General features: G+C 39.1%; 1 protein-coding gene and 1 long non-coding RNA gene across 5 annotated transcripts; one reads left to right on the top strand and one right to left on the bottom strand.

The window, feature by feature from the left end:
- Nucleotides 1–3,325: 3,325 nt before the first annotated feature.
- BBS12 (Bardet-Biedl syndrome 12) lies at nucleotides 3,326–19,052 on the bottom strand. Of its 3 annotated transcripts, none has more exons than XM_009240299.4 (3): nucleotides 18,579–19,052; nucleotides 9,633–9,686; nucleotides 3,326–6,375 (listed from the first exon to the last, which is right to left on the bottom strand). In XM_009240299.4, exon 3 carries the CDS (start codon nucleotides 6,363–6,365, stop codon nucleotides 4,233–4,235), a length of 2,133 nt encoding a protein of 710 aa, XP_009238574.2. In that variant the 5' UTR covers nucleotides 6,366–6,375; nucleotides 9,633–9,686; nucleotides 18,579–19,052; the 3' UTR covers nucleotides 3,326–4,232. The 3 variants fall into 3 exon arrangements, with proteins under 3 accessions (XP_009238574.2, XP_054410434.1, XP_002815164.2); XM_054554459.2 differs by lacking the exon at nucleotides 9,633–9,686 and adding an exon at nucleotides 17,809–17,882 and having other exon boundaries at nucleotides 18,579–18,755; XM_002815118.4 differs by lacking the exon at nucleotides 9,633–9,686 and having other exon boundaries at nucleotides 18,579–18,898.
- LOC112133117 (uncharacterized) lies at nucleotides 18,788–27,484 on the top strand. Of its 2 annotated transcripts, XR_002914785.3 has the most exons (4): nucleotides 18,788–19,043; nucleotides 20,205–20,365; nucleotides 20,832–21,426; nucleotides 27,077–27,484. It is a non-coding gene; the product is annotated as an uncharacterized LOC112133117 (long non-coding RNA). The 2 variants fall into 2 exon arrangements; XR_010139776.1 differs by lacking the exon at nucleotides 27,077–27,484 and having other exon boundaries at nucleotides 18,807–19,043; nucleotides 20,832–21,953.

Here is a 27,484-nt window from a genome sequence, read left to right as displayed (position 1 = left end):
TCTGAGCATCCCTGCACATTCTTGCTGGGTATTGCCCTTTCTTTTTCTAGGCCATTTCTAAGGGTTGTGTTTGCAGGGAGAAATCTTAAGGAATGATGTAATATCTTCCTCCTGATGAAAAATAGGCTTGCTTGTGCTTACTATAACAGTGGTGACTCATCCAAGCTTGATGTTCCTCTCCTGTAACACAACCCACTGTGTGTGCAGACATTCATTCTGGGCTCTTTGTGTCATACAGTAATATTTGGGAAACACATGGGACTGACACAAATCAACATGAAGCTCTGGATACTATAAAGTCCTATGTCTCTGACCCATGAGTATCATGTCTTCTGCCAGCATCCCATGAAATTTTAACAGGCTAATTTGTTAGCATGTGTCTTAGTTCATTTTGTGCTGCTATAATAGAAAACTACAGACTGGGTATTTTATAGAGAACAGAAATTTATCTCCCACAGTTCTGGAGCCTGGGAAGTCCAAGATCAAGGGTTTTGATGAGGGTCCAGTCTTTGCTTCCAAGATGGTGCCTCGGATGCTGCATCCTCCAGAGAGGGCGAACACTGTGTCTTCACATGACAGAAGGCAGAAAGACAAAAACGGACAAACACTGAATCCCTACATGGCAGAAGAGCGTGAACCCACTCCTGGAAGCTCTTTTAATAACGGCATTAATCTATTCATAAGGGTGGAGCCTTCATGACCTAAACACCTCCCATTAAGCCCCACCTCTCAATCCTGTTGCACTGGGGATTAAAACCCCACACATAAATTTTGGGGGGACACATTCAGACCAAAACATCTTGTAAGTAGGGTAAAATCTCAGACATTGCACAGTTCTTGACAACGTCGGCTAACAGAGCCATGGCTTTCTGATGTCAAAATAATTAATTGGGAGGCCAATAGACTGAGGTAGCTCTAGTACCCTGAGTTGCTACATAAACAAACTGAACCCCAAATCAGGGTGAAAGGCCCTAGACTAGGAAAATGAAACTTAAGCATAACCTATCAGAAACTGCCAACTAAGCTCTAACTAGGGACTTTAGAAATTGCCAGTAAACCTCTCACTAAGGAATTTAAAGCTACTGCTCCACCTTAACCAATCAAATATTTTCTTTGTCTTGCCTCCATGAACACATTATAAAAGTTTTCCCCTTGCATCCCTTCATTGGAGCCCCAAACTGCCTGCAGTCTGGAGTTGTTCCATTTACAAATCACTGCCTGCTCAAATAAACTCTAAAATGTTAATGTACCTAAGTTTTAATACTGGAAAACAGTAAGGCCTCAATGGCTAGATTAGGAGATATGAGAAGACTCTGGGATTCAGTAGTGAATGCTTTCATCCAAGTAGTGGGAAAAGAAGAGGGGAGTAGGCTTCCCTCTTCTCTGTTAATGAATGTTCAGAGGCTAAACAGTGTGAGGCAGGATTAAAACAAGACACCCAAATGGTGTCTTCGTTGTTGCTCATTCACTTCAGGGTGGAAGGCAGAAGACATTGACATGACAATGAAGCAGCATTCTCCAGAGCCCTAGAAAACAGGAAATTTGGCTGTGGCTGATAAGTCAAGGAGTCCACAAAGCTGAAACAAATGGTATCAGCAATAAGAAAATAAAACTTTGACTAGATTAAAAATACAAGTTTGTTGCTGAGTTGGGCAGTCAATCAAAACTGAAAGTATAGGCCTGTGTTGCTTAACCGAGGGGATACATTCTGAGAAATGCATCATGAGGCGATTTAACTGTTGTGTAAACATCAGAGAGTGTACTTACACAAACCAAGATGGGACAGCCTACTACATACCTAGGCTATATGAGCCCATTGATCCTAGGCTACAAACCTGCACAGCATGTTACTGTACAGAATAACATAGGCAACTGTAACACAATGGTAAGTATTTGTGTGTCTAAACATATCTAAACACAGAAAAGGTACAGTAAAAATATGGTATTACAGTCTATGGGATCACTATATATATGTGGTCCATAGTTGACCAAAATGTCATTATACAACATAGGTTTGAGCTGCATGGGTTCACTTACACATTAATTTTTTTCTGCTTCTGCCATGCCTGAGACAGCAAGACCAGCCCCTCTTCCTTCTCTTCAGCCTACTCAATATGAAGATGATGAGGATGATGACCTTTATGATGATCCACTTCCATTTAATGAATAGTATTTTCTCTTCCTTGGGATTTTGATAACATTTTCTTTTTTTCTAGCTTACTTTATTGTAAGAATACAGTATGTAATACATGCACAAAATATGTGTTATTGGTAAGGCTTATGGTCAACAGCTAAGCTATTAGTAAAGTTTTGGGGGAGTCAAAAGTTATACGCAGGCTGGGCGTGGTGGCACACGCCTGTAATCCCAGCACTTTGGGAGGCCAAGGCAGGCGGATTGCCTGAGCTCAGTTTGAGACTATCCTGGGCAACATGGTGAAACCCTGTCTCTACTAAAATACAAAAAATTCGCCAGGTGTGGCAGCAGGTGCCTGTAGTCCCAGCTACTTGGGAGGCTGAGGCAGGAGAATTGCTTGAACCCAGAAGGTGAGGTTGCAGTAAGCCAAGATCACGCCACTGCCCACCAGCCTGGGCAACAGAGGGAGAGTCTGTCTCCAAAAAACCCAAAAATGTTATATGCAGATTTTTGATTGTGCAGGGGGTTGTCATCCCTGTCCACTGTTGTTCAAAGGTCAACTGTAGATGATGTTCCAGTGGTTGAAATCAGAAGCCACTTCCAACAGCTTTGACTGTGGTGTTTTCATACCTCTACCAGTAGGAATGGCTGGTAAACCCAGACAAAATTTAGGGCCCTGTTTGACCAGTCGTTTTTTGAGACTGGAGAGATTTATAGCACTCAATTCCTTTGGCAATGAAACAAATAAATGCTGTCTCTTTGGCCTCACCAGCAAAAAGGAGGCTCAACACCTTACTAAGACTCTACCAGTATAGGAGGCAGTACATGATGCCATCATGGGCGGCTCCCAGATGTGAACATGTAGAAACACAGGGACCAGCACAATCTTGTTTCATTCTGATTGAACTTATGCTTCTCTAAATTTGTCAGAGTGGCCTTGGATTATACCATGTATAGTAACTGAGGCTGCAACCACTCAGTGACACTACTTATGTGACTGAAATCCATATATGATGATTTAAATCAGATTTGACAATAATTCTGAACTAGAGTAACCTGGACCCTTTGGGGTTATGTACTTGTATGTGGGGAAAATAAGCCATAGAAGGGCTCTCCATAGGGAACAGGGTTTGTTTTTTGGCCCAGATATTGCACCCATAATTATTGGCAATAACACCACATATCAGCACGTCAGTCAAAAGCTCCCTTTATTGGGTCATAAAGTATAATAAATTGTCCTTCACTACATTCTGGCTGCCTAATAAAAAGACCTATTGGTCCTCCCTTAGAACTTACAGTTGACTGAGTCAAGACCTTGGGGGACAGGACTGAGGTTAATACTGCAGGTTGGCTTCATCCTGCTGCTGTGTCTGATAATAGCCTTCATTAATTGCTATATGAGACCAAATGAACAAATTTGGTACTGACTAAACAACCTGACTGTCAGGTTAATCAGAGCAGCTGATGGAGTGGCATACTCATGTGAAAATTCAAGTTTGGCCAAGAACATGTCAGGCTGAGGAGCAGACTGTTGGAAGAGACTATCCACTATGGGCTCTGAGTGTCCCTGCATACTTACTGGGTATGCCAAGAACGCAAGGACTTTGTCTTTACCTAGTCCATGTCCTAGGCTTGTGTTTACACTAAGCTATCTTGAAGTATGGGGTAATAACTCCCTTTGGACAAAGACCAGGATTTTTTTGCTTACTATAAAAGCAGTTAATAACCCAAGCTTATAACATAACCCACTGTGTGTAGGCTCTCATCATGGGCCCTCCTGTGGGAACTAGAAAAATGAGGAACTGAATAAAACCAACATGAAGCTCTGGCTACAGCTTTTGCTGTTAATGATAAAAGTCCTTTGTTTCTGACCCAGGTGTTTTATGCATTCTGTAGCATCCCATGAAACAGTAACAGGCTAACTTGTTAGCTTTTAAGTAGGGTAAAATCTCAGACCATGCACAGTTATTGACAGACATCAATTATTTTCTTCTTGGCAATAGCTGGCATTTTAGGCACCATGACTTGGCTATCAATACATTTATTATTAGCATGACATATTATGAAAAATTATTTTCCAAAGACTTAGCCAGTAACACTACAAAAATAGGAAGCCCGTTAATTCCTGTGAATTTATCTGTGTGTGTCCATGTCCAGTAATTATTTCACTGTCTGTCTGAAGTGCTAACAGTACTAAATCCAATGCTCGGCGCCACGCCTCAATCTTTGGTGTAACAACGTCATAAACTCTTGGAATCTGCTCCAGTTTATTTGAAATGTCTGAATTAAAAATCCTACTATTTAGTTTACTATATTCATTCAAGATGTAAGATGAAGGAGAGCCAGAGTCTGTGGCATTTTGCAGATGATGTTGAATGTATGTGCTGGCTTCAAATTCTGATGAGTAATTGGCAGTGTTATATAGGAGAGTTGAAAGGTATTTCTGCCATCCATTTGCCAGGAATTTAAGCACAGTTGGTCTGTATATTGCCAGAGATGAAGCCAGCCAAGAGGAAGTATTATGCAGCCACCCTGAGCAGGCATGGTTTTCTTTTTTCAGAGATTGCTCTGCAAGAACTTGAAGACAGCTAAGACACAAAAATTCAACTGCACCACCTCCAAGGAAGACCTTTTCTTCTTTTAGAGCATAATACAAACGATAGGCACATGTCCAGAACCTATCTTCTTTGGTTTGCATCTGTGCAGTAACCGGGTTAGTGAGCACGGCTGTAACCAAATTAATTCCTTCTGTTTTTAATAAGATTGCGATTCTGTTGTTCCTATCTACAACATCCAAAGGACTGCTTCTCCAGAAGGTCACATAGACCCCGTTGCCCACACAATCTCCATTCACTTGTGTAATGTAGGCCACCTGTACTGCTCCTGCAGCCTCTGCAAAAGCCTGCATCACACTGCCATTCACTGAGCCAATTACCAACCGCTTACTGTTTATACATTTTTCAGTTAAGCGTTCGGACACATTTCCTTGTACCAGGACAAGGTTCACCTTGAACTGGATTAATACCTGTAATACGTGATTTGCCCACAGTTCTTCTGAGCTGTCTTCTTGAAGCTCCATGCTATCTAATACTGTTTTAATATTTGCAGACTTATTAAATCCCAGGTGGCGATAATTCTCTGTGAGGTCACCCTCAATGAGAACTATTCGGACAGGCTGATTCTGCAATTCCTTGATCACAGGAATATTAGATACTGACACAACAGTGATATATCCTGGACAAACACAAGAAGAAGTTTCAGGTAAGCCTGGTAGACAGCAAGTGAAAATTCTTGAAATGTCAAACATAAAGGGTTTTGTACAGTTGCCTTGTTGCACACAAGCATTCTGATATTGCAGCTGTACTGCTGCTTCTACTAACTTCATGCTGCTGTGATCTCCATGACTCAAGCCTACTGCCAACTCTACCAGATCATTACATCTGTAAGTTTTGAGAGTAGCTGTAACATGTTCTTGAAATCCATCTGGTTTGCTTACCCCTTCAGTATTATCCGTCCTATTAAAATGCCTACTGTGGATTAATATTGACTGTCTGCAGCAGGTATCTGCAAGCAGGCTGTTTTTCAGAGTTCGTGATGTGTTCTTATCTGCTTCAACCTTTGTCTGAGGCTTAAATAATTCAGATGCTTTAAGAGGTCTCCCAGAAAGATTGGAAATGGTCAGTGTTTGAGAGGCAACATCTTTGAGACCACGCTCTTCCTCTATCAAATCAGTATCTGAAGGGACCTGTAGAAAAGGACACAAACTTACACTAAATGTTTCAAGTTGAGAAAATGTTTTTGTGCTGTCCATACAGTCAAATATATTGTGAACAGGTACTTGAAGACAAACTACCTCTTCACTACAAAAGTTTAAGCCTTCTGACATTACTGACACTATTATGGAAATGGGGACACCAAGATGAAGACATTCTTCAACTGCACTGCTCCAAGCACCGACAAGAAACAAAAGAGTACTGGTTCCAGTTCTATATGTGTTATTTTGTGCTTGAACTGCTTCATTGAGAAGTTGTCCCACTGCACTGGTTAAATCCAAACTTTCAAGAAGCCTTACTGTTGAACTGATTAATACACTTTCATGACATTCTTCATCTATAATAAATTTGGATGATTTTAGTGGGCCTAGGAAAGTTCTTCCTGTTTCTGCAAATGATGAAAGTTGTTGAAGTCCCATGTGTCTTCTTTTGTTTACGACTCTGCAAGCCATCACCATGTATCATGATCTGCAAACAAAATAAAAACTTGGAACTTTATTCAGTATAATTCATAGTTATAAATGCTATATAGAAATAAAAACAAGATATGCTCCCTGCTTTTGAAGTACATATAATTTCCATTAAAAGTGGTCAGTGCAATGATACAGTATTATTATTCTATTAATGATAAAGGTATGGGGGAATGGAAGAGAAACACTCCACCCAACAGAGGAAATGAAGCATGAGGGCTGTAGGCAACGTTTCCATAAGAAAGCAATTCTTGGAATGAGTCTTGAAAAATAACTGGAAAGAGTTACAAGTTGAAAGAGGTAGTAGTAAATGTACATATATGTGAAATAGAGTGTATTCAGGGAAATAGAAGTAGCCTGGTTTTATGAGAATATAAAAAATGTAGTGGAGCGGCTGGGCGCAGTGGCTCATGCCTATAATCCCAGCACTTTGGGAGGCCGAGGTGGGCGGATCACGAGGTTAGGGGTTCGAGACCAGCCTGGCCAATATGGCGAAACCTCGTCTCTACTAAAAATACAAAAATTGGCTGGGTGTGGTGGCATGCACCTGTAGTCCCAGCTACTTTGGGGGCTGAGGCAGAAGAATTGCTTGAACCCAGGAGGCAGAGGTTGCAGTGAGCCAAGATGGTGCCACTGCCCTCCAGCCTGGGCAACAGAGTGAGACTCAGTCTTGGAAAAACAAAAACAAAAACAAAAACAAACCATGTAGTGGAGAACAGTAGCAGATGAAGCTCTAGAAGAGGAAATGAGCTGGTTTACAAGGGCATTATGTGCCATAGCAAGTAACTTAAATTTGATCCTGCAATGGGAACCATTAAAATGTTTTTAATAAAAAAGATCAAGAAACAACTTGATGTAGTGTTTGAAAACATGTACTCTAAACCTAGAAGTCTGGGTGTGAACTTAATCCTACTGCTTTACTAGCTATATAGCCTTCAGCAAGTTATGTACTTTATCCCTTAATTTCCACATCTAAAAAACAGGGATAATAATAGAAGCTATTTCATAGTCATTATAAGGAGTGAATACAGTACTTAGAACAATGTCTGGCACCATGTTTTATGAGTTCTTGTTTTAATAACAATAATAATTGTAATGTCTTGGATATATTACCACTCTGATAACACTGTAGAGGACTGACTAGACAAGTACCAGACTGGAGGTAGAGGGGCCAATTAAGAATCTTCCGTAGTTATCTAGGTGAGAAATGTGGAAGAGGGATGGAGGGAAGGGGATGGATTTGGTTACTGAATAGATTATAAAGAAAAAAAAATGCTATTTAAAGGGAGGTTCAAGAGCAATTGTACTTTGCATATTTCAGAATTCACATACAAAGTGAACAGAAAGTTACAAGAAAGACTTTAGCCCAATAAAAAGAACTCTCAACAAGGTACTCCTTAATTGAAAAGCTGCCTATTAATAAAATTACTTGCCTTGTGAGGTGTGAGCTCCCTGTTACTTAAAAGTGCCGGAGCTAAGGAGCTAAGATTATAGATGATAATCTATAGTAAAATTTTCTTTTCTAACTCTAATTGATGATTCTTGGGGTAATATATTTCTTTTAAATGTCAAATATTAAAGAGCAAACAACTCTTAGATTTTTGCTTTTCCTCTAGTACTGGCCACATCACTGGTAATTTTGTTTCTGTAATACCTAAATTCATCCTTGAAGCTGAAGAGTAGCATAGTTCAAGATCTATCTTAAGGTCAACAGCAGGCCATAACACGATACAGGTTGAGCATCACAAATCTGAAAATCCCAAATCCAAAATGCTCCAAAATCTGAAACTTTTTGAGCACTGACATGACACTCAAAGGAAATGTTCACTGGGGCATTTCAGATTTCAGATTTTTGGATTTGGAATACTCAACTGGTGTGATGGTTAATATTAAGTGTCAACTTGATTGGACTGAAGGATGCAAAGTATTGTTTCTGGGTGTGTCTGTGAGGGTGTTGCCAGAGGAGATTAACATTGAGTCAGTGGACTGGGAGAGGAAGACCCACCCTCAATGTGGGTGAGCACCATCCAATCTGCTGCCAGCGTGGCTAGAAAATGTGGGTGGAAGAAGGTGGAATACGCTGGCCTGCTGAGTCTTCCAGTCTTCATCTTTCTCCCATGCTAGATGCTTCCTGCCTTTGAACATCAGACTCCAGGCTACACCAGGTTACTCCTGGACTTACACCAGTGGTTTGCCAGAAGGCCTTTGGCCACATATTGAAGGCTGCACTGTCAGCTTCCCTCTTTTGAGGCTTTGGGACTCAGATTGAGCCACTACTGGCTTTCTTGCTCCTCGGGTTGTAAACAGCCTATCATGGGACTTCACCTTGTAATTATGTGAGTTAATTATCCTTAATAAACTCCCTTTCACATACACATATATCCTGTTAGTTCTGTCCCTCTGGAAAATCCTGACTAATACAACTGGTAAATAAATAATGCAAATATTCCAAAATCTGAAAAAATTAAAAATCTGAAACACTTCTGGTCCCACTCATTTCAGATAAGGGATATTCAACCTGTATTCCTCAAGAGTAGCTTCCAATAGGCTTTTAAGGACTAAGGAAGAAAACTAGTACTGCCTAGGACAACGAATAACTAATTGTGTGAACTAAGTTTCAAATCCTCTTTTGTGAAATTTTCAATTCTGTAGAATAAAAATTCATAATATACTCAGGCATATCCCTACACAGCATCAAAATGGAGCATCAGGCCAGGCACAGTGGCTCACACCTGTAATCCCAGCACTTTGGGAGGCCAAGGCAGGCAGATCACTTGAGGTCAGGAGTTCAAGACCAGCCTGGCCAACATGGCGAAACCCCATCTCTACTAAAAATACAAAAATTAGCTGGGTGTGGTGGTGCATGCCTGTAATCCCAGCTACTCAGGAGGCTGAGACATGAGAATCGCTTGAACCTGGGAGGCGGAGGTTGCAGTGAGCTGAGTGAGGTTGCCCACTGCACTCCAGTCTAGGAGACAGAGCAAGACTCCATCTCCAAAACAAAACAAAACAAAAAACAAAATGCAGCATCAAAGTATACTTTAGGACTCTAACTTCAACAATCCTGAGACCCATTATGTCTTCCAGCTAACTGATCTTATCATGTTTGGTTGCCCTTCCTTCACCTCCAACCCCCATATTATCAATTCCCTATTTACTTGGTTTAAATTCCATTTGTTAATTATTACAATCACTCCATTGCACATATAACATGCCCTCAAATTCCTTGCCCCTCTTTCTTTTCATCTTACTCACCTTGCAAAGCTACTAATCTTGATGAAATTCAACCTTGTCTATTCCATGCTTGCCCTGGTGCAGGTGAAAATAAACAGAAATACACAACCATGCTCATTAGTCGCACTTTAAGTTCATGGACCTCAAGCCTCAAGTGCCCCTTAATACTGCCTAGCAACCTATTTCCCTAGTCCATGTATCTTTAAAAATTTTTTATAAGATTGCTTTCTGTGTTCTATTTAAGAAAGTTTTACCTACTCCTAAGCAGAACATTTATTCTTCTATATTTCTTCTAAAAGCTTTATGGTTGTAGTCTTTAACTGAAAGGTAACCATTTTAAACTGTACAATTCAGTGGCATCTAGTACACTCACAATGTTATACAACTACTACCTCTGTTTACCTCCAAAACATTTTGATCTCCTTTCTGTCTCTATGGATTTACCTGTTCTGGATATTCATAGAAATGGAATCATATAATATGTGACATTTGTGTCTTTCATTCAGCATGTTTTTGAGGTTCATCCACATTGTAGTATTACTACTTCCTTCATTTTTACGGCTGTATTTATGTATCACATTTTGCTTATCTGTTCACCCATTGATGGACATTTGAATTGTTTCCACTTTTCAGCTATTGTGAAGAGTGCTTCTATGAACATCTGTATATAAATATGTGCTTGAGTGCCCGTTTCCAATTCTTTTGGTTATATACCTAGGAGTGGAATTGCTGGGTCATGTGGTAATTCTTTGTTTAACTTTTTTTTTTTTAAGAAATATTTCATTATATTTTACTCTTTCAGCCATGAGTATTCCAAGGAAATGCAAGCTCATGAAAATTAGAAATAATACCAAATGTGGATAAGACCAGCTTTAGAGGTTGCATGGAATCAGCCGAATATGACTGTCTGGAGTCATTTTTGGCCTTCTCAGTTTGCCAAGACAGATGTACCATTTGGTCATGTAACAATTTCTCTGGTAACTTTCCAGGCTGAAGACAGTTGTCATATAATGGTGATGACCAAACAACTGAAATGTTTATAGTACACAAAGCAAAACACTCAACATTACCAGGTGATACAGACTATTTGTTTACTATGAAACTAATTAGTAAACCAGAGTATATCCCATTATATATTATAGCACTACAAACATTCCTAGTCATTCCTTCGTTTCATTCATTCATTCATTCATGCATTCAGTGAATATTTCTTAAGCACCTATAGTGTACCAGGAGGGACTGTGTTAATTGCCGGGATTACAAAGACAAAGATTATACATACTCTGCCCTCAAGGAACTCCCAATCTAATTGTGCAGAGAGATATGAAAATGAAGCATAAAAATCCATCGTGAGCAGTGCTGAGAACAAAAGTCTGTTCAAAGCAAGACACAACCATGGATTTATTCCACCACAGGTTCAATGGGAAAGGTATGTGGCATTTCTCCTCCTCTTCAGAATAATGAATGCTTGACATAGCTTTCGTCACTGTCTTTCAGTTCCAGTGTTACAAGGGAGATCCCCAGTATTACAAGTCACAGCAAACTCAGAAATGATTAGCATTCTTTTTATTTTTATTTTTTAGACAGGGTCTCGCTCTGTCACCTAGACTGGAGTGCAGTGGCATGGCTCACTGCAGCCTCGACCTCCTGGGCTTAGGTGATTCTCCCACCTAAGCCTCCCAAGTAACTGGGACTACAAGTGCATGCCACTGCACCCGGCTAATTTTTGTATATTTTTTTGTAGAGATGGGATTTCGCCATGCTGCCCAGTCTGGTCTTGAAGTCCCAGGCTCAAGTGATCCTCCTGCCTAGGCCTCCCAAAGTGCTGGGATTACAGGTGTGAGCCACCACACCCAGCCAGCATTCTTAATGTTTGCTTACAAAGATATTTCTCTGTCAAAGTCTTCATTCACTTAAAGAAAACCATTTATGATGCATCTTAAAGAAAGCATGCTCACATTTGCCTTTTATTGCCAGATTTCTCTACTTGGCCTTAAAGTGAGCAGGGGCATGGGACGTGTTCTAATAATATATGCTAAACACGTAGAGGAGAGACAGCTTGTCATTGCAGAGGTGCCCGACTGCCACTGAGCTTCACCCTTATACTCACCCAACAAATAGTTAATGAGGAGCTACCCCTAACTCCCCACATCCCCATGCCCTCCGAAGCTGTCTACATGGACTGCTCTGTCCTTGGCATGTGCCCTTGAGGGCTGATCCCACTTGGCCACACAAAGGTTTATGCTCTAGGGTCTTTGGAAGAGAGAATTCCTGCTCTTCAACTTTCAAGCCCAAGGCTTAACATTTCAAGGGCTGCTTCTTCCTCTGAAATAAGTTGCTTTTCACTGGTCATTCATGATTTGGGTGAAAAGGTGGAGTCTGTAGTTCTTGGTTGCTTAATGTAAAAGGCCTGACTCACATTTCCTATAGTGCTGTGGGACATCCAGCCACAGGCATGAAAAGGAGGAGCAAATATCTTTAACTTTTGAATGAACTGTCTGTTTTCCATAACAGCTGAACATTCCCACCAACAATGTATGAGGGTTTTGATTTCTCCACATCCTCACTGCATCAGCTTCCTAGGGCTGCCATACCAAATTACCACAAACAACTGGGTAGCTTAAAACAATACTTATTTATTCTTTCACAGTTCTGGAGTCTAGAAGCCCAAAATCAAAATGCTGGCAGGGCCATGCTCCTTCTGAAGGATCAAGGGAAGAATCCTTCCTTGCTTCCTCCAGTTTCTAGTTGCTCTGGTGGTCCTTGGCTTCTGACCGCATCACTCTAACCTCTGCCTCTGTTTCATACGGCCTTCTTATAACCCAGTGATACCAGTCATTGGATTTAGGGCCCACCTTAATCCAGTATGACCTCACTTTAGCTAATAACATCTACAAAGAAACTATTTTCAAATAAGATCACATTTTGAGATGCTAGAAGGACATGAACTGGGGGGAAATATTCAGTCCAGTATACTGAACAACACTTTCCATTTTTGCTTTTGTAATATTTTGTAATATCATAGATATCCTAGTGAATGTGAAGTGGTATTTCATTGTGTTTTTGACTTGCATTTTCCTCATATTGAGCATCTTTTCATGTGCATTGGCCATTTGTGTATCTTTTTTGGAGAAATGTCTATTCAAGTATTTTGACCATTTAAAAATAGAGCAGTTAGTCTTTTTTTGGTAAGTTGTAAGAGTTACTTACACACTCTGGACACTAGATCCTTATCAAACTATGATTTGCAAACATTTTCTCTCATTCTGTAAGTCAGTTTCCACTATTTGGATTATGCATTTTGATGACCAAATGTTTTTAGTTAGAAATTAGAAATCTGGGCCAGGCACAGTGCCTCACGCCTGTAATCCCAGCACTTTGGGAGGCCAAGGCGGGCAGATCATGAGGTCAGGAGATCGAGACCATTCCTGGCTAACACAGTGAAACCACGTCTCTGCTAAAAATACAAAAAAATTAGCCGGGCATGGTGACAGGCGCCTGTAGTCCCAGCTACTCAGGAGGCTGAGGCAGGAGAACAGCGTGAACCCGGGAGGTGGAGCTTGCAGTGAGCCGAGATCGCACACTCCAGCCTGGGCAACAGAGCGAGACTCTGTCTCAAAAAAAAAAAAAAAAAAAGAAAAAGAAATTAGAAATCTAATTTACCTATTTTTTTGTTGTTGTTTGATGAAATCTAATTTACCTATTTTTTTGTTTGCTCATATTCTTTGTGTCATATCTAAAAATCCATTGCCAAATCCAAGGTTATGAAGATTTAGCCCAATGTTTTATTCAAAGAGTTTTATAGTTTCATCTATTATATTCAGTTTGTTGACCCATTTTGAGTTAGTTTACATATAAAGTGTAAGGTAGGAGTCCAACTTTATTCTTTTGCATGTGGATATCCAATTGTCCCAGTACCATTTGCTGAAGAGACAATTCTTTTCCCCATGGAGTGGCCTTAGCATCTTTGTCAAAAATCAATTAGTCATAGATGTCTATGGATTTCTGGACTCTCAATTCAATTCCACTGATCTATACATTCATCCTTATGCCAGTACCACAGGTTTTAAGTACTATAGCTTTGTAGTAAGTTTTGAAATCAGGAAGTATGAGATGCCAAATTTGTTCTTCCCTTTGTTTTAGCTTTTACATTTATGTTCATAAGTCATCTTAAACTAACTTTTGTAAATGGTGTGAGGTAGGGGTTCTTCTTTCCTCATGGATATCCAGTTGCTCCAGAATAATTTGTTGAAAGGACAAGCTTGAAAAGATTGACTTTTGGGTTTTGTTTTTCATTTCGAACACGTTATGAAAGCTTACTAAGTATGAGGCATTTTACAAGTATTATGTAATGTAGTATTCACAACAACATGAGGGAGGTACTATAATCTATTTTAGTGATGTGGAAAATGAAGCAGAATAGTTACATAACATATACAGAATTTTACAGCTAAGTTGTAAAAGGCTATGGACTAAAACCCAGGTTTGTCTAATGTCAAAGCCTATGGTATTAACTACTATATAATTCTGCCTTTTAGGTTTCCCTTGCCCAGCATGATAGTAATTCACCCTCTCTTCTTTAGAATCTTTTACTGCGTTTCCCTCTTCCAAACCTTTCTGCCTTCTTCCAAACCTTATTCATACTCTAAACTTGTACATGTATCAGAGTCTCTGCTTATGATCTCCTTTCTATACTATGCTTAAATCACAAGATATTACTACGAGTAGAAAAGTCAGAGAGAACTTAGAGCAAATGGAAACAGTCATGGGCTATTTCAAATTTAATCTATATTTAATTTATGTGAAAAAGTTTCCTAGATACAAAAGGCATGAAATTATTTAAACAAAACTAATGTATAAGCAAAAAGTCACATAAAACTGATATCAAAATCAATATTCAAGATAAATCTGCTTTGGCATTTGAAAAAGCTATTCCAAGTTTTAGTAATTTTTAAAAAAATTCTCAGCATTCCCAACTGTAGAAGAGCTCCTAAATTATTATTTTGAACAGGTTACAGTCGGCTATAATTGACATAAAATAAAAACTCAAAACAAAAATGCCCCATCCTCTAAGAGATTGGGTATAAAAAGGCAAAAACAGCAAAGGGGATAACAAAGTGGATAATTTCAAAGATGATAAGTACTTCTGGCAACTCTTCTTGGCATTACACAGACACAATCTGATTCTTGTCCTGCTATGCATGTCCTGTTATGCACCAATGTTTTCCACAAACAGTTCTCTGTTTTCAGTACTTGCCAGCTTAATGTTTCTTTGACTTTCTAAGTGTGTAATGGAAGAGCAGAGTCAGACAACTTAACTGGAATTTTGACATCAGAAGAAGTTTTTTTTTCCAAAGATTATGTCCAGTTTTGTCTAAGGTACTCAGTTTAGAGTAATAAGACATGCAACGCTTTCAGGAGCTGCATTTTGAAAAATAATAATATTTTCTTGATGGGCATGATTAGCCTTTCATCATCTAAATCAACTGTTTGCTCATCTCCAGTCTATTCCCAATACAGAAGTCTAATCATGTCACTCTACTGTTTAAAAACCTCTAACTCAGAAAATAAAGCTTTATGCCTTTGACACAGGAGTCCCTTTTAAAAATGAACTCATATCCTTTCACTCCTAGGCTCAAAATCTTGCAAGGCCTACCCATTTCACTTGGAGTCAAAGTCAAAGTCCTTACAATGCCCTAACTATCTGCAGTCCTTTCTTTACCCTTCTGACTTTATCACTTACTATTTTATCCCTTGGCCACTTTGTTCTGGCCTCCTTTTTGTAATGCTTTGCATTTTCCCTATCTTAATGTTTCTGTTCTAGTTGTTCCCTCTTTCTGGAATGCTCTTCCCTAAGAAATCTATTGCTGCATCACCTTCAAATATTTTCTCAAATTTTCTGCTTTTCAATGAGGCCTACCCTGAGCACTCTATAGCATACCACAAATCCTCTTTTCCCTCTGTACTCTGGATTTCTTCCATCTGTTATACTTTCTTTTTCCCATAACACTTATTCCCTTATAAAATAGGATATAGTTTACTTATTTATTTTTTATAGACTATATCTCTTTCTTAGAATGTAATTTCCAGGAAGGCAATTTTAGTCAATGATGTATATCCCGAGTATCTACAATATTTCCTGACACACAGCAAGTACTCTATAAATATTTGGTAAGTGAATGAATTTTTTTCACCATATTTGTTCCCCCAAATTGAAGTACAAAACTGAAGCAAGAGAAAACAGATGGCACTTTTAGTATTTCTCCAACATGAATATAAGTTTTAACCATCCTTGGAGTTGACTTGATTCCTATTTGGCACCACCTTAGTTGAGGCCCTTTAATTGTTTCTAATGAGAGTTCCTCCTTCATATGGTGGTCAGAATTAGCACTGAAAAAGCACAAACCTAAACAGATTGCTCCACTGCCAAAAAACATCTATTTATCTTAAAAAAGAAAGTCTTTACTCCTTGGCTTGATATATGTGCCTTATAATCCAACCTCAACCTAATTTATGACTCCTCTCCCACCTTTCCTTATAAACCTCATGATCTTGTCACGCTAGAACATATCATTTATTTTCACTAAGCTATACTGATCTGAATAGTCTATATTTTCTTCATCTCCATGGATGCTATAGATCTTTCATGACCCAACGCAAATGCCTCATTTCCTATCAGGACTTCTCTAATGCCCTGGGGTAGAGTTGTCCCTCCTTTCTGTGCTCCCAAGGCACTTTCTATACCCATCTACCAAAGCAGATTAAAAATACCCTGTATTAGAAACACTGTATTATGTTTGTGTCTAGCTCCTCCACTAATCTGTAGATTCCTTAGTTATTCATCTTTTATATTCTACTTTTATTTCTTTCGAACTCACCCAGTAGTTGGCATAGTGCATGACATATAGAAAACATTAAATACATTTGGGAGATTTAAGAGTGCCTATGTGTTTAATGTTTTCCTGGATAATGATGATGATTAATGTTCTAAAGTGCAGTTAGATTCGTTAATAGCTAGTTTTCAAAACTAATTACATCCTATTCAAGATCTGGGAATTGGAATCTGAGCCTACAATTAAAAAAACATTTTAACTAGCAGTAAATATTCCAAATATAAAAGCCTAAATCATAGTGATATAAAAATAGGTTAATATACTACTCAGCCATTTAATTGTCATTAGATCAAACATGATCCAAGAGATCCTCGAAATTAGGATTGGGTTGAGTATATACTTGGTCACTATTCATTTCTGGGTCTAAGAAATCCCTTTGATATTAGTATTAAAAATGAAGTATATGGCCGGGCGCAGTGGCTCACGCCTGTAATCCCAGCACTTTGAGAGGCCGAGGCGAGACGATCATGAGGTCAGGAGATGGAGACAATCCTGGCTAATACGGTGAAACTCCGTCTCTACTAAAAATACAAAAAAATTAGCCGGGCGCAGTCGCGGGCGCCTGTAGTCCCAGCTATTCGGGAGGCTGAGGCAGAAGAATGGGAAGAACCTGGGAGGTGGAGCTTGCAGTGAGCCGGGATTGCGCCACTGCACTCCAGCCTGGGCGACAGAACGGGACTCGGTCTCAAAAAAAAAAGTATATGACCTTGAAACTGATCAACAGCAACTTTCCAAGTGAGACAAATGACGTGAAAAATCATATATTAAAGTGACAACATTTTACTTAACTCAAAAATTATCTTGAATTTGTGCCATTTTAATTTTCACTGGGTAACTTTATATGGAAGAATAACCTGCAATATGAGGATAAACTTACCTATTTTCCAGAAACCTAATGAGATTTTTATCAATGATTACAATACTTGCGTGTCTGTCTGGGATATAATATGAACAAGACAGGCTGATGGCTTTGGAAAATGTGCCATGTTTCTACTTAATGAAGCATGCAAAGTGATTTGACAGAGTGCTTCAAGAATGCACTTTGCACTTGTTTTCCTCTCCTGCCTTCAGGAAGACAAGTGAGACAAAAAAAAAAAAAAAAAAAAAAAAAAAAAAGACTAAAGTTAGTATTCTTCCTGAATCCATTTTTGAAGAATCCAGTATAAATTTTAGAAAATATTTTCTCTAGAGAAGACATTGTAGGAGGCATAAAAGGGGTCCGCATGTGTGAGCAATTAAAGGTTAGAAGTTTTAAGATTCTCTCATTTCTTCATTCCCACCAGGAAGTCAGTGGTCCACCCTACCTCAGTCTTTCTCACCTGTCCTTTAAGCTGATTCCTGGCCAAATTCAGAACGGGCAGAAGCAGTAAATCTGGCCCTCTGGACAAGAGATTGAGTTAGTTAACAAAAGTTTCACAAGTATCTAAGTCTAGGCCGTTACTGAATCAACTGGATAATCACACTACCTGTGTCTGACTCTGAAGTCAACGATATCAACTTGATCTGCACAACTGGCCAACTCTTAGGACTGGGCCAAGGAAATGGCTGGGTGTGTGTGTGTGTGTGTGTGTGTGTGTGTGTTGGGGTTGGGGGGTGGGGTCTGATAGTAATTATGGGTGGGGCCAAAGTCCTACCTCGTAAACAAATGCTACAGGAAACATATGTAAAAACGTTTATCTGTGTATGCAGTGAAGCTTTAAATACATCCCAAGACCCATGCTTATCCCCATACCCACGTCTCTCCAACGACACTGTTGCCCCATGCCACTGCTATACAGAATTCTGATGTCTACCATGCCAGAATCCCTGCCCAAAACAGGGATGAGGTTTTGGCTGAAGGCCCAGCTCCAGGCACTGTAGAAAATGAGGAAAGTCTAGCGGCAAAAAGAAAGGGCAGTCCCCTCTTCCTCTAGTACTCCTAGCTACATGCTGGACCAATTCACCCCAGGCCCTCCGGGCCCTAGATTCTCATTCTTACCCTGACCCGAAGAGGACAGAAAAATCAAACACATGGGCTCCCACGTCTTCAGGAAAGACTTAGCTTAGCAGTCAGCGGAAGCACCTCACTACTAACCTCGCTCCTTTCTCCTCTCCTACGGGGGGCTGGAGTTCCCGGCTTCCCACCGGCCAGACGCGATTCTGGCTGGGACAGCAACACCAAAAACGCCAGGGCTAGGGCGCCCAATTCCCCGTCCGCAGTTTGCGCATGTGCGAAGAGGGGCTTCTGGAGGAACCGGGGGCTTAGTTGCTAAGAAACACAGCTGGAGAGTGAAGTTCCGCTTAACGCCGGGCTGCGAAAGGCGGGGACGTCACACTATTGGCAGGGAGTAGAGAGAAAGGGCTGGTTTAAAGGCCCTTTTTTCTGTCCATTGGATGAACTGGATGTCAACATTCAGGCTGGGTGGGCGGGGCTGAGAGAGGTCGGTGAGAGCGGCCTTAGCAACCGTCAGTGAGCTGTGAAGACTTGGGTTGGGCGGGGCTGCGAGAGGTGACGCCGGGAGGTCCCGGCTGACAGCGCCGGCTGCCGGCTGGAGACATGGTGAGTGTGAAGCTGTAACCTTCTGCTGGGGCCGGGGCTGAAGTTCTTCCGCCAGAGCAAGGAAGGCTGCCCCTGGCAGCAACTGCACTCCTTCCTTACTCCTGTTGAGGTTCATTTTATAGTAGGAAATAGGTACTTTAATATAGTTTATCATCAATTATTCTGGTTCTACTAACTATTCCAGTTATATAATTTATCTTTCACCCATATGTGTGTGTATTACGGGCATCTAACTACCATACAGGTTCAGACCAATGGAAGAAAAAAGCCCTAAAAATTGAACTGAATGAATCCCAAAAGCAAGAAGTTAAAGACGCCCTTAATTTGTTTGATATTGATGGGTCTGGAACCATCGAGTAAAAGAAGGTTCTGAAATTATTTCTAATTCTAAATCATTTTAAAAACCATATTATTTGTGGCAATCTTTAAGGCTTTCTTTAAAAGTAGTCTTCTGAAAGCTTGGTATAAAGTCTCTTCAGTGCATATGCTTGCCCTGCATTAGCAAAACGCTATCTTGTTAAGCATTTTAATTGTGCTTTATAAATGAGTAGGCTAAAGCCCAGGGTGTAACAGTGATGTACATGATGGCACAGTAGGACTGAAACACAGGCCTGCTGACCTAATTTTCTATGTTTATGCTCAGTCCGTAATAGAAAAGAGAGAGGCTCTTAATTAATAGGGAGTTAAAAAGCTTGGAAAGAAATCATGGCATATTATAATTCCTTTTCTTCCTATTTCAGATTGCAGTGTGGGCCTTAGGATTTGAACCAAAGAAAGAAGAAATTTAAAAAATGGTAGCTGAAGTTGATAAAGAAGGAATTGGCACCATTAGTTTTGAAGATTTTTGTTTGCCATTATGAGTATAAAAATGATATAGTTGTGATTTTATTTTTCAAAGAAATACTAGCAATAACCTGCTACATTTTAGGGCTGGAGCAATCAGAACTTTTATAGAGAAGTAATTAGAACTAGGTTTTTAAGGATGGGAGATAAGAAGAGCAAGATTAAATATGTTTTCAGGGTAGTAATGAGAAGACTATGATGTGGAGAAGAGGTTTTCGTCAGGAAATAATGAGGCTATATTGCAGGATAGAGAGAATGGGGCCAGAATTTGGAAGCCTTTAATTCAGCAAACATATATTGAATGTCTATTTTTGCCAGGCACTATTCTAAGGAGCATTGAAAGATACAACCTCCCGTTTTGAAGCTTACGTTTTTGGTAACGGATCTGAATTATGAGGTTTAATAAGAGATGCATTCTGGACCACCCTGTGCCTCCTCCACCTCAGCAAGCTCTACATTTAAGCACCTTGAGGGCAGATGTGAGTACATAATTGTTAAAAGACCAATAAATAAAATCAGAACTCAGCTACTTGGCACATTGCTGCTTTAGACCCCAAAGATCTAATAAGTCCAGTTTGATAAAATAAATAAATGAAAGACTAGATAGTTGCTTCTTTTTTAAAAGAGTAAAAAAGATGAAAAAGAAGAAATATTGATGCCTTTCAAATTATTTGATGATGATGATACTGGAAGTATAACACTAACCAGTATCAAGAGGTTTGCTAAGAAACTAGGGGAAAATTTAACATGATGAACTTCAGGTAGATTTTGCTTATTTTTATAATTATAATTTATATGTAATTATAACTTATGTGATAATTTAGGATTATAATTCTAACTTTAGTTGTACTTATGCATTTAAAATAAAATTTGGTTTTGAATATGTGTTTGACTTCATTTATGTCATTTTAAACGTATTTCATATATTTACATTTTGTTTTACAGGAAATGCTTGATGAAGCTGATCATGATGGAGATGGAGAAATAAATGAGGAAGATTTTTTGAGAGTGATGAAAAAGACTACTTGTTATTAATAGCGTTGTTTTGGTCCTTGTGGAAAATTAACAGATTTGTATTTGTTATACAGTTTTATAATTTAATGTCTGAATATATTCATTTTCAGTTTTTAGTTTATATGTACACATTGGCTTCTTGATGTCTAATCCATGTAAGAAGTTACACATCTCTACCAATATGATGTTAAATCTACAGCATCAAGAAACAAAACATAATGACTTCTTTGAGCCATTAATCTAAGAACAGTATTAATTCTAGCTGCTCTTTTGAGAACCCTAGGTCACAAAGACTTAGAATTTTTAAGTTTGATGAAGTTGGCTTCATATCCAAATGAATTTGGCAAACAAACCCTATATTTTCCTTTTGTGCAACCCAAAAAAACCTGATGAACATTTGCTTTTTAGTCAGTTACTCAAATACATAAAGTATTAAATAGAACTGTCTGGTAACATTATTTGCTAATTTTCTTCTTTCAGTTATAAAGAAAATTCAAAATAGCACTTACATCACCCATATTTCCCTGTAAGTTTGACCCTATAGTGAGCACTTAATACCTCTGTGCTAGGACAGGTGGTGTAGAGTTTTATTTTTTTTTAATTTTATTTATATGTTTTTTGAGACAAAGTCTCCCTCTGTCACGCAGGCTGGAGTGCAGTGGTGCGATCTCGGCTCAATGCAACCTCTGCCTCCTGGGCTCAAGAGATTCTCCTGCCTCAGCCTGCCGAGTAGCTGGGACTACAGGCACCTGCCACCATGCCTGTAATTTTTTGCATTTTTGGTAGAGACAGAGTTTCACTGTGTTAGCCATGATGGTCTCGATCTCCTGACCTCATGATCTGCCTACCTCAGCCTCCCAAACTGCTGGAATTACAGGGGTGAGCCACTGCGCCTGGCCGAGATTTTATGTGTTACCTCAGTAAACATATTACAAGTTGGAAGCTGATTGTATTAGCTCAATTTTACATACAAGAAAACTAAAGTTCAGAGAAGTTTTAAAAATTCCCCAATTGCCCATTGATAATAAATAAAACATGGATTCCAAATCTTAAGTTCTTATTCTTCATTATGCTGCTTCCCTATGGATAAAACTTTCAAGATAACTGTATTTTCTAACTCATTTTCGATTCTGTGACTTGTGATTTCTTCCTTGTGAAAGAGCCAAACTGTTGGGAAATGGAATCTCATACATACAGTCTTTTAACTCCTACTCAGTTGTTCCAGAGTGGGCCTTGGGCCTGGAACACTTCTTTTGAAGAGACTAGGAGTCCACAGAGCGTGTGCTGAACTTACCACCCCGTATAGTAATATCTTACTCTGTTTCAGGGTCAATGTGTAGTCCTTTGCCCTGCTTAAGCGTGTGCATCATATGGCATCTGACCAACCCCACTGCTCTGTCTCCTGTGGGGGAGGGGATGGGGGTCCTTCAGCACAAGAGGAGTGTTTGCAGGCCACCTGCCCTGTGTCAGCTGCCAAGAGGGACCCTCTGGTCATGGGGGACTAAAGTCCACTAGGGAAGCTGGTCTTGCTCTGTCTCTTCTGTATGTGAGTAATGTGTGTTCCACCCAGTGTTTCACTGCATTGTTTTCCTTGGCGCTTTGAAACAAGATGCAGTGGACAGAAGTGCTCAGACTTCTGCTCCTGACAAATAGGCAACAGATGCCACTTGCTCCACACAAACACTTTCTGATAACCAAGCTGTCTTTGGAGCAAGAAAGGCTCATAGAGAATGTAACTGTAGTGACACTACCTGGTTCATTCTTAGCACAACTGAAATGAAAACTGAAGGTTTTAATTTTGTCTTGTCAACACAAGAGGTTTTATTTGATTGAAACTAGAATTGTATGTGCTCATGAGCATTCTCAAGTGTTTTCACAGTGTCTTTGATTTCTAATTATGTAACATTTCTTCTAGACCAGGGAAAAACTTGCCTATTAAATGTGCTTCATATGTGAAAATGTTAGCCTTCAAATGGTTAAAAGTATACATGAAAAAGTTCAAAAAGTTCTGAATAAAAGTTTCCTTCCTATCCAAGCCCCAGTTCTTCCTAAAGACAAGGATTTTTGCCAGTTTTTAATGAATCATTACAGAGAATGCATATTCATATGCACATGTATACAGAATAGTTTTTTCACAAATGATAGCATATTATACACATTGTGTGTATATTTGAGAAATAGTTACATAACTTGAGAAATAGTTACACAACAATACAAATAAAATATCTGTATAATATTCCATTCTAATGGAATGGAATGGCCATATAATTCATTATATCAATTATTATATTTGACAGTCTTCTAATGGTAGACATTTTAGTTTCCAACGTTTTGCTTAAATTAATATCCTTATACATATGTTTAATGTGGGAATACCTGTAGAATTAATTGTTACAAATGAAGTGATTGGGTTAAAATCAATATACATTTTAATTTAAATGTTTTTATTTTTGATAGCTATTGCCTTCTAAAAAGATTTTTGCCAAATTACATTTCCAAAAATACTATATGAAAATGCCCAAAGTATTATCAAACTTTTTTGATTTCTGTCAGTCTGGCAAGTTGCAAATCATACATTTTTCATGCTCATTTCTCTTATGAGAGGCATTGAGTGTTTTTTCACATGTTTAGACTCTATTTGTCTATTCCTTTTTGTGTATTGTCTAACAATGTCCTTTGCCTATTTTTCCATTGGATTTTAAAATTTATTGGTTTGTGGCTGGGCACGGTGGCTCACACCTGTAATCACAGCACTTTGGGAGGCCGAGGCAGGCAGATCAGAGTTTGAGACCAGCCTGGCCAACATGGTGAAACCCTGTCTCTACTAAAAATACAAAAAAATAGCTGGGCGTGGTGGCAGGCGCCTGTAATCCCAGCTACTCGGGAGGCTGAAGCAGGAGAATCTTTGAACCCCGGAGGCAGAGGTGGCAGTGAGCAGAGATTGCACCATTGCACTCCAGCCTGGGCAACAGAGCAAGACTCCATCTCAAAAAAAAAAAAAAAAAAAAAAAATTGGCCAGGGGCGGTGGCTCATGCCTGTAATCCCAGCACTTTGGGAGCTGAGGCAGGCGGATTACGAGGTCAGGAGATTGAGACCATCCTGGCTAACAAGGTGAAACCCTGTCTCTACTAAAAATAAAAAAAAATTAGCCAGACATGGTGGCGGGCACCTGTAGTCCCAGCCACTCAGGAGGCTGAGGCAGGAGAATGATGTGAACCCGGGAGGCGGAGCTTGCAGTGAGCCGAGATCGCGCCACTGCACTCCAGCCTGGGTTACAGAGCGAGACTCCATCTCGAAAAAATAATAATAATAAATAAAAAAAATTACTGGTTTGTAAGAGCATTTTATATACAAAAGAGATTAATCTTTGTCTGTCATATATGTTGCATGCATTGTACCATTTGTTATTTGCCTTTTGATTTGCATTGTGTTTCAGCCTTTACATTTTTTTCCTTTAAAAAAAATTTTTTTTATTTCCATAGGTTTTGGGGAAACAGGTGGTATTTGGTTACATGAGTAAGTTCTTTAGTGAGATTTTGGTGCACCCATCACCTGAGCAGTATCACTGAACCTAATTTGTAGTTTTTTGTTTCTTACCCCCTCCCACACTTTTCCCTGAGTCCCCAAAGTCCATTTTATCATTCTTATTCCTTTGCATCCTCATAGCTTAGCTCCCACTTATGAGTGAGAACATATGATGTTTGGTTTTCTATTCCTGAGTTACTTCACTTAGAATAATAGTCTCCAGTTCCATCCAGGTTGCTGCAAATGCCATTAACTCATTCCTTTTTATGGCTAAGTAGTATTCCATATTATGTATATATGACAATTTCCTTATCTACTTGTTGGTTGATGGGCATTTGGGCTGGTTCCATGTTTTTGCAATGGCGAATTGTGCTGCTATAAACATGGATGTGCAAGTATCTTTTGCTATAAACATGGATATGCAAGTATCTTTTTTGTACGATGACTTCTTTTCCTCTGGGAAAAATAGTGGGATTGCTGGATCAAATGGTATTTCTACTTTTAGTTCTTTAAGGAATCTCCACAGTTTTTTCCATAGTGGCTGTATTAGTTTACCTTCCCACCAGCAGTGTAGAAGTGGTCCCTCTTCACCGCATCCACACCAACATCTATTATTTTTTGATTTTTTGATTATGGTCATTGTTGCAGGAGTAAAGTGGTATCGCATTGTGGTTTTTTATTTGCATTTCCCTGATCATTAGCAATGTTGAGCATTTTTTCATATGTTTGTTGGCCATTTGTATATCTTCTTTTGAGAATTGTCTATTCATGTCCTTAGCCCACTTTTTGATGGCATCGTTTTTTTTCCTGCTTATTTGTTTGAATTCCTTGTAGGTTCTGGATATTGGTCCTTTGTTGGATGCATAGATTGTGAAGATTTTCTCCCACTCTGTCAGTTGTCTGTTTACTCTTCTGACTGTTCCTTTTGCTGTGCAGAAGCTCTTTAGTTTAATTAAGTCCCACCTATTTACCTTTTGTTTTTGTTGCATTTGCTTTTGGGTTCTTGGTCATGAAGTCTTTGCCTAAGCCATTGTCTAGAAGGGTATTTCTGATGTCATCTTTTAGAATTTTTATAGTTGCAGGTTTTAGATTTGTGTCCTTGATCCATCTTGATTTTTTTTTTTTTTTTTTTGAGACAGAGTCTTGCTCTGTCACCCAGGCTGGAGTGCAGTGACATGATCCCGGCTCACTGCAACCTCTGCCTCCCGGGTTTAAGCGATTCTCCTGCCTCAGCCTCCTGAGGAGCTGGGACTACAGGCTTGTGCCACCACACCCAGCTAATTTTTTTGTATTTTTAGTAGAGATGGGGTTTCACCATGTTGGCCAGGATTGTCTCAATCTCTTGACTTCATGATCCTCCCACCTCAGCCTCCCAAAGTGCTGGGATTACAGGCATGAGCCACTGCACATGGCCTTGAGTTGATTTTTATATAAAGTGAGAGATGAGGATCTAGTTTCATTCTCTTACATGTGGCTTGCCAATTATCCCAGCACCATTTGTTGATTAGGGTGTCCTTTCCCCACTTTATGTTTTTGTTTGCTTTGTCAAAGATCAGTTGGCTGTAAGTATTTGGGTTTATTTCTGGGTTCTCTATTATGTTACATTGGTCTATATGCCTATTTTTATACCAGTACCATGTTGTTGTGGTGACTATGGGCTTATAGTATAGTTTGAAATCCAGTAATGTAATGCCTCCAGTTTTGTTCTTTTTGCTTAGTCTTGCTTTGGCTATGCGGGCTCTTTTTTGGTTCCATATGAATCTTAAGATTGTTTTTTCTAGTTGTGTGAAGAATGACGGTGGTATTTTGATGGCAATTACATTGAATATGTAGATTGCTTTTGGCAGTATGATCATTTTCACAATATTGATTCTACCCAAGCCTCTACATTTTAAGTTTACTTCATGAGATGATTTCTACAGATGTTTGTGCTATGTAACAGTAAAATGGCAATGCTTTGTCTTTTAACAGTATTTAGTCTCATAATGGCCATATGACCCTTACCAGACTGTAGCCTAATTCTAAGAGTAAAAAAAGAAAGGAGATTTTTTTTTTTTTTAAATCATGGCATTGAATTTTCCATTTGAAACATAATCATCTTCACTTTTTAGTTGAGATGATCTGGATTTAAGCCCATACTGGAGTAAGGGAAAGTTTTGTAAGTTTTGAATCTATTTATTTAAATCTATCCCTCTGTGTTTTAGGGATAACTTCTTGTATAACCAATTAAAATGCCTCAAATCCTAAGAATGGCCCTGGGAATATTACTAGAACACAAAAATCAAAGACCATGACAGAACTCTTGAGCTATTCTGGAACATATTCAGGCCTTTGTGATTGCCTTGTAGAAACTGACCCTTTTATGGTAGATAAGTTGAAATTTGATAGAGTGCTTACATCTCAAAATGCTTTCCTACTCAAAATACTGTTGAAATTTATAAATTTTATTTTTTAAAAAAGGGAAAATTATAACTATTTTATGGTTTCACAGTCAGGTAAAGGCAGATAAGGTAAGAGTCTGAGACTGTATCTTATATGTCAGATAAGAAGGGTTGGAGAATTTTAGCCAAAGATCACAGAATTTACTTGCTTTAATTCCAAAACAAATTCAAGCATATCTAGTTCTCTATGTTTCTCCTCCTCTTTTCAGAGAAAGATCAAATTCATCAATATATGGACAATTTAAGAGGCTTTTACTCCAACAATTCCTGAGGAACCAAATTCTGCCAACAACCATGTGAACGAGCTTTGAAACTGATCTTTTTCCAGTTGACCTTTGAGATGGTACAACTCTAGTTGACACTTTGATTACAACAAGTGAGAGACCCTGAAGCAGACGAACAAGTGAAGCCACCCCTGGATTTCTGATTTACAGAAACTGTGCAATAATAATTATTTTAAGCTACTGAGTTATGGGACAGTTATGCAGCAATAGATTACTGATATAATCCTCCATCTTGAGACTTGTGTGTTAACTTCTCCCCTATTGAATGGCTAGATATACAAGGAACCAACTAAGAGTTCTATCAAATATTAAATAAAGATGAGATTAAATAGA

This window comes from Pongo abelii, chromosome 3 (assembly GCF_028885655.2).
Source record: "Pongo abelii isolate AG06213 chromosome 3, NHGRI_mPonAbe1-v2.0_pri, whole genome shotgun sequence".
NCBI classification, from domain to species: domain Eukaryota; kingdom Metazoa; phylum Chordata; class Mammalia; order Primates; family Hominidae; genus Pongo; species Pongo abelii.
The sequence above is the reverse complement of the archived record's forward strand: the minus strand, read 5'-3'. Positions and strand labels throughout refer to the sequence as shown.

Coding starts and splice junctions, on each gene's coding strand:
- BBS12 (XM_009240299.4), bottom strand. CDS start 6,365: ATGGTGATGGCTTGCAGAGTCGTAAACAAAAGAAGACACATGGGACTT.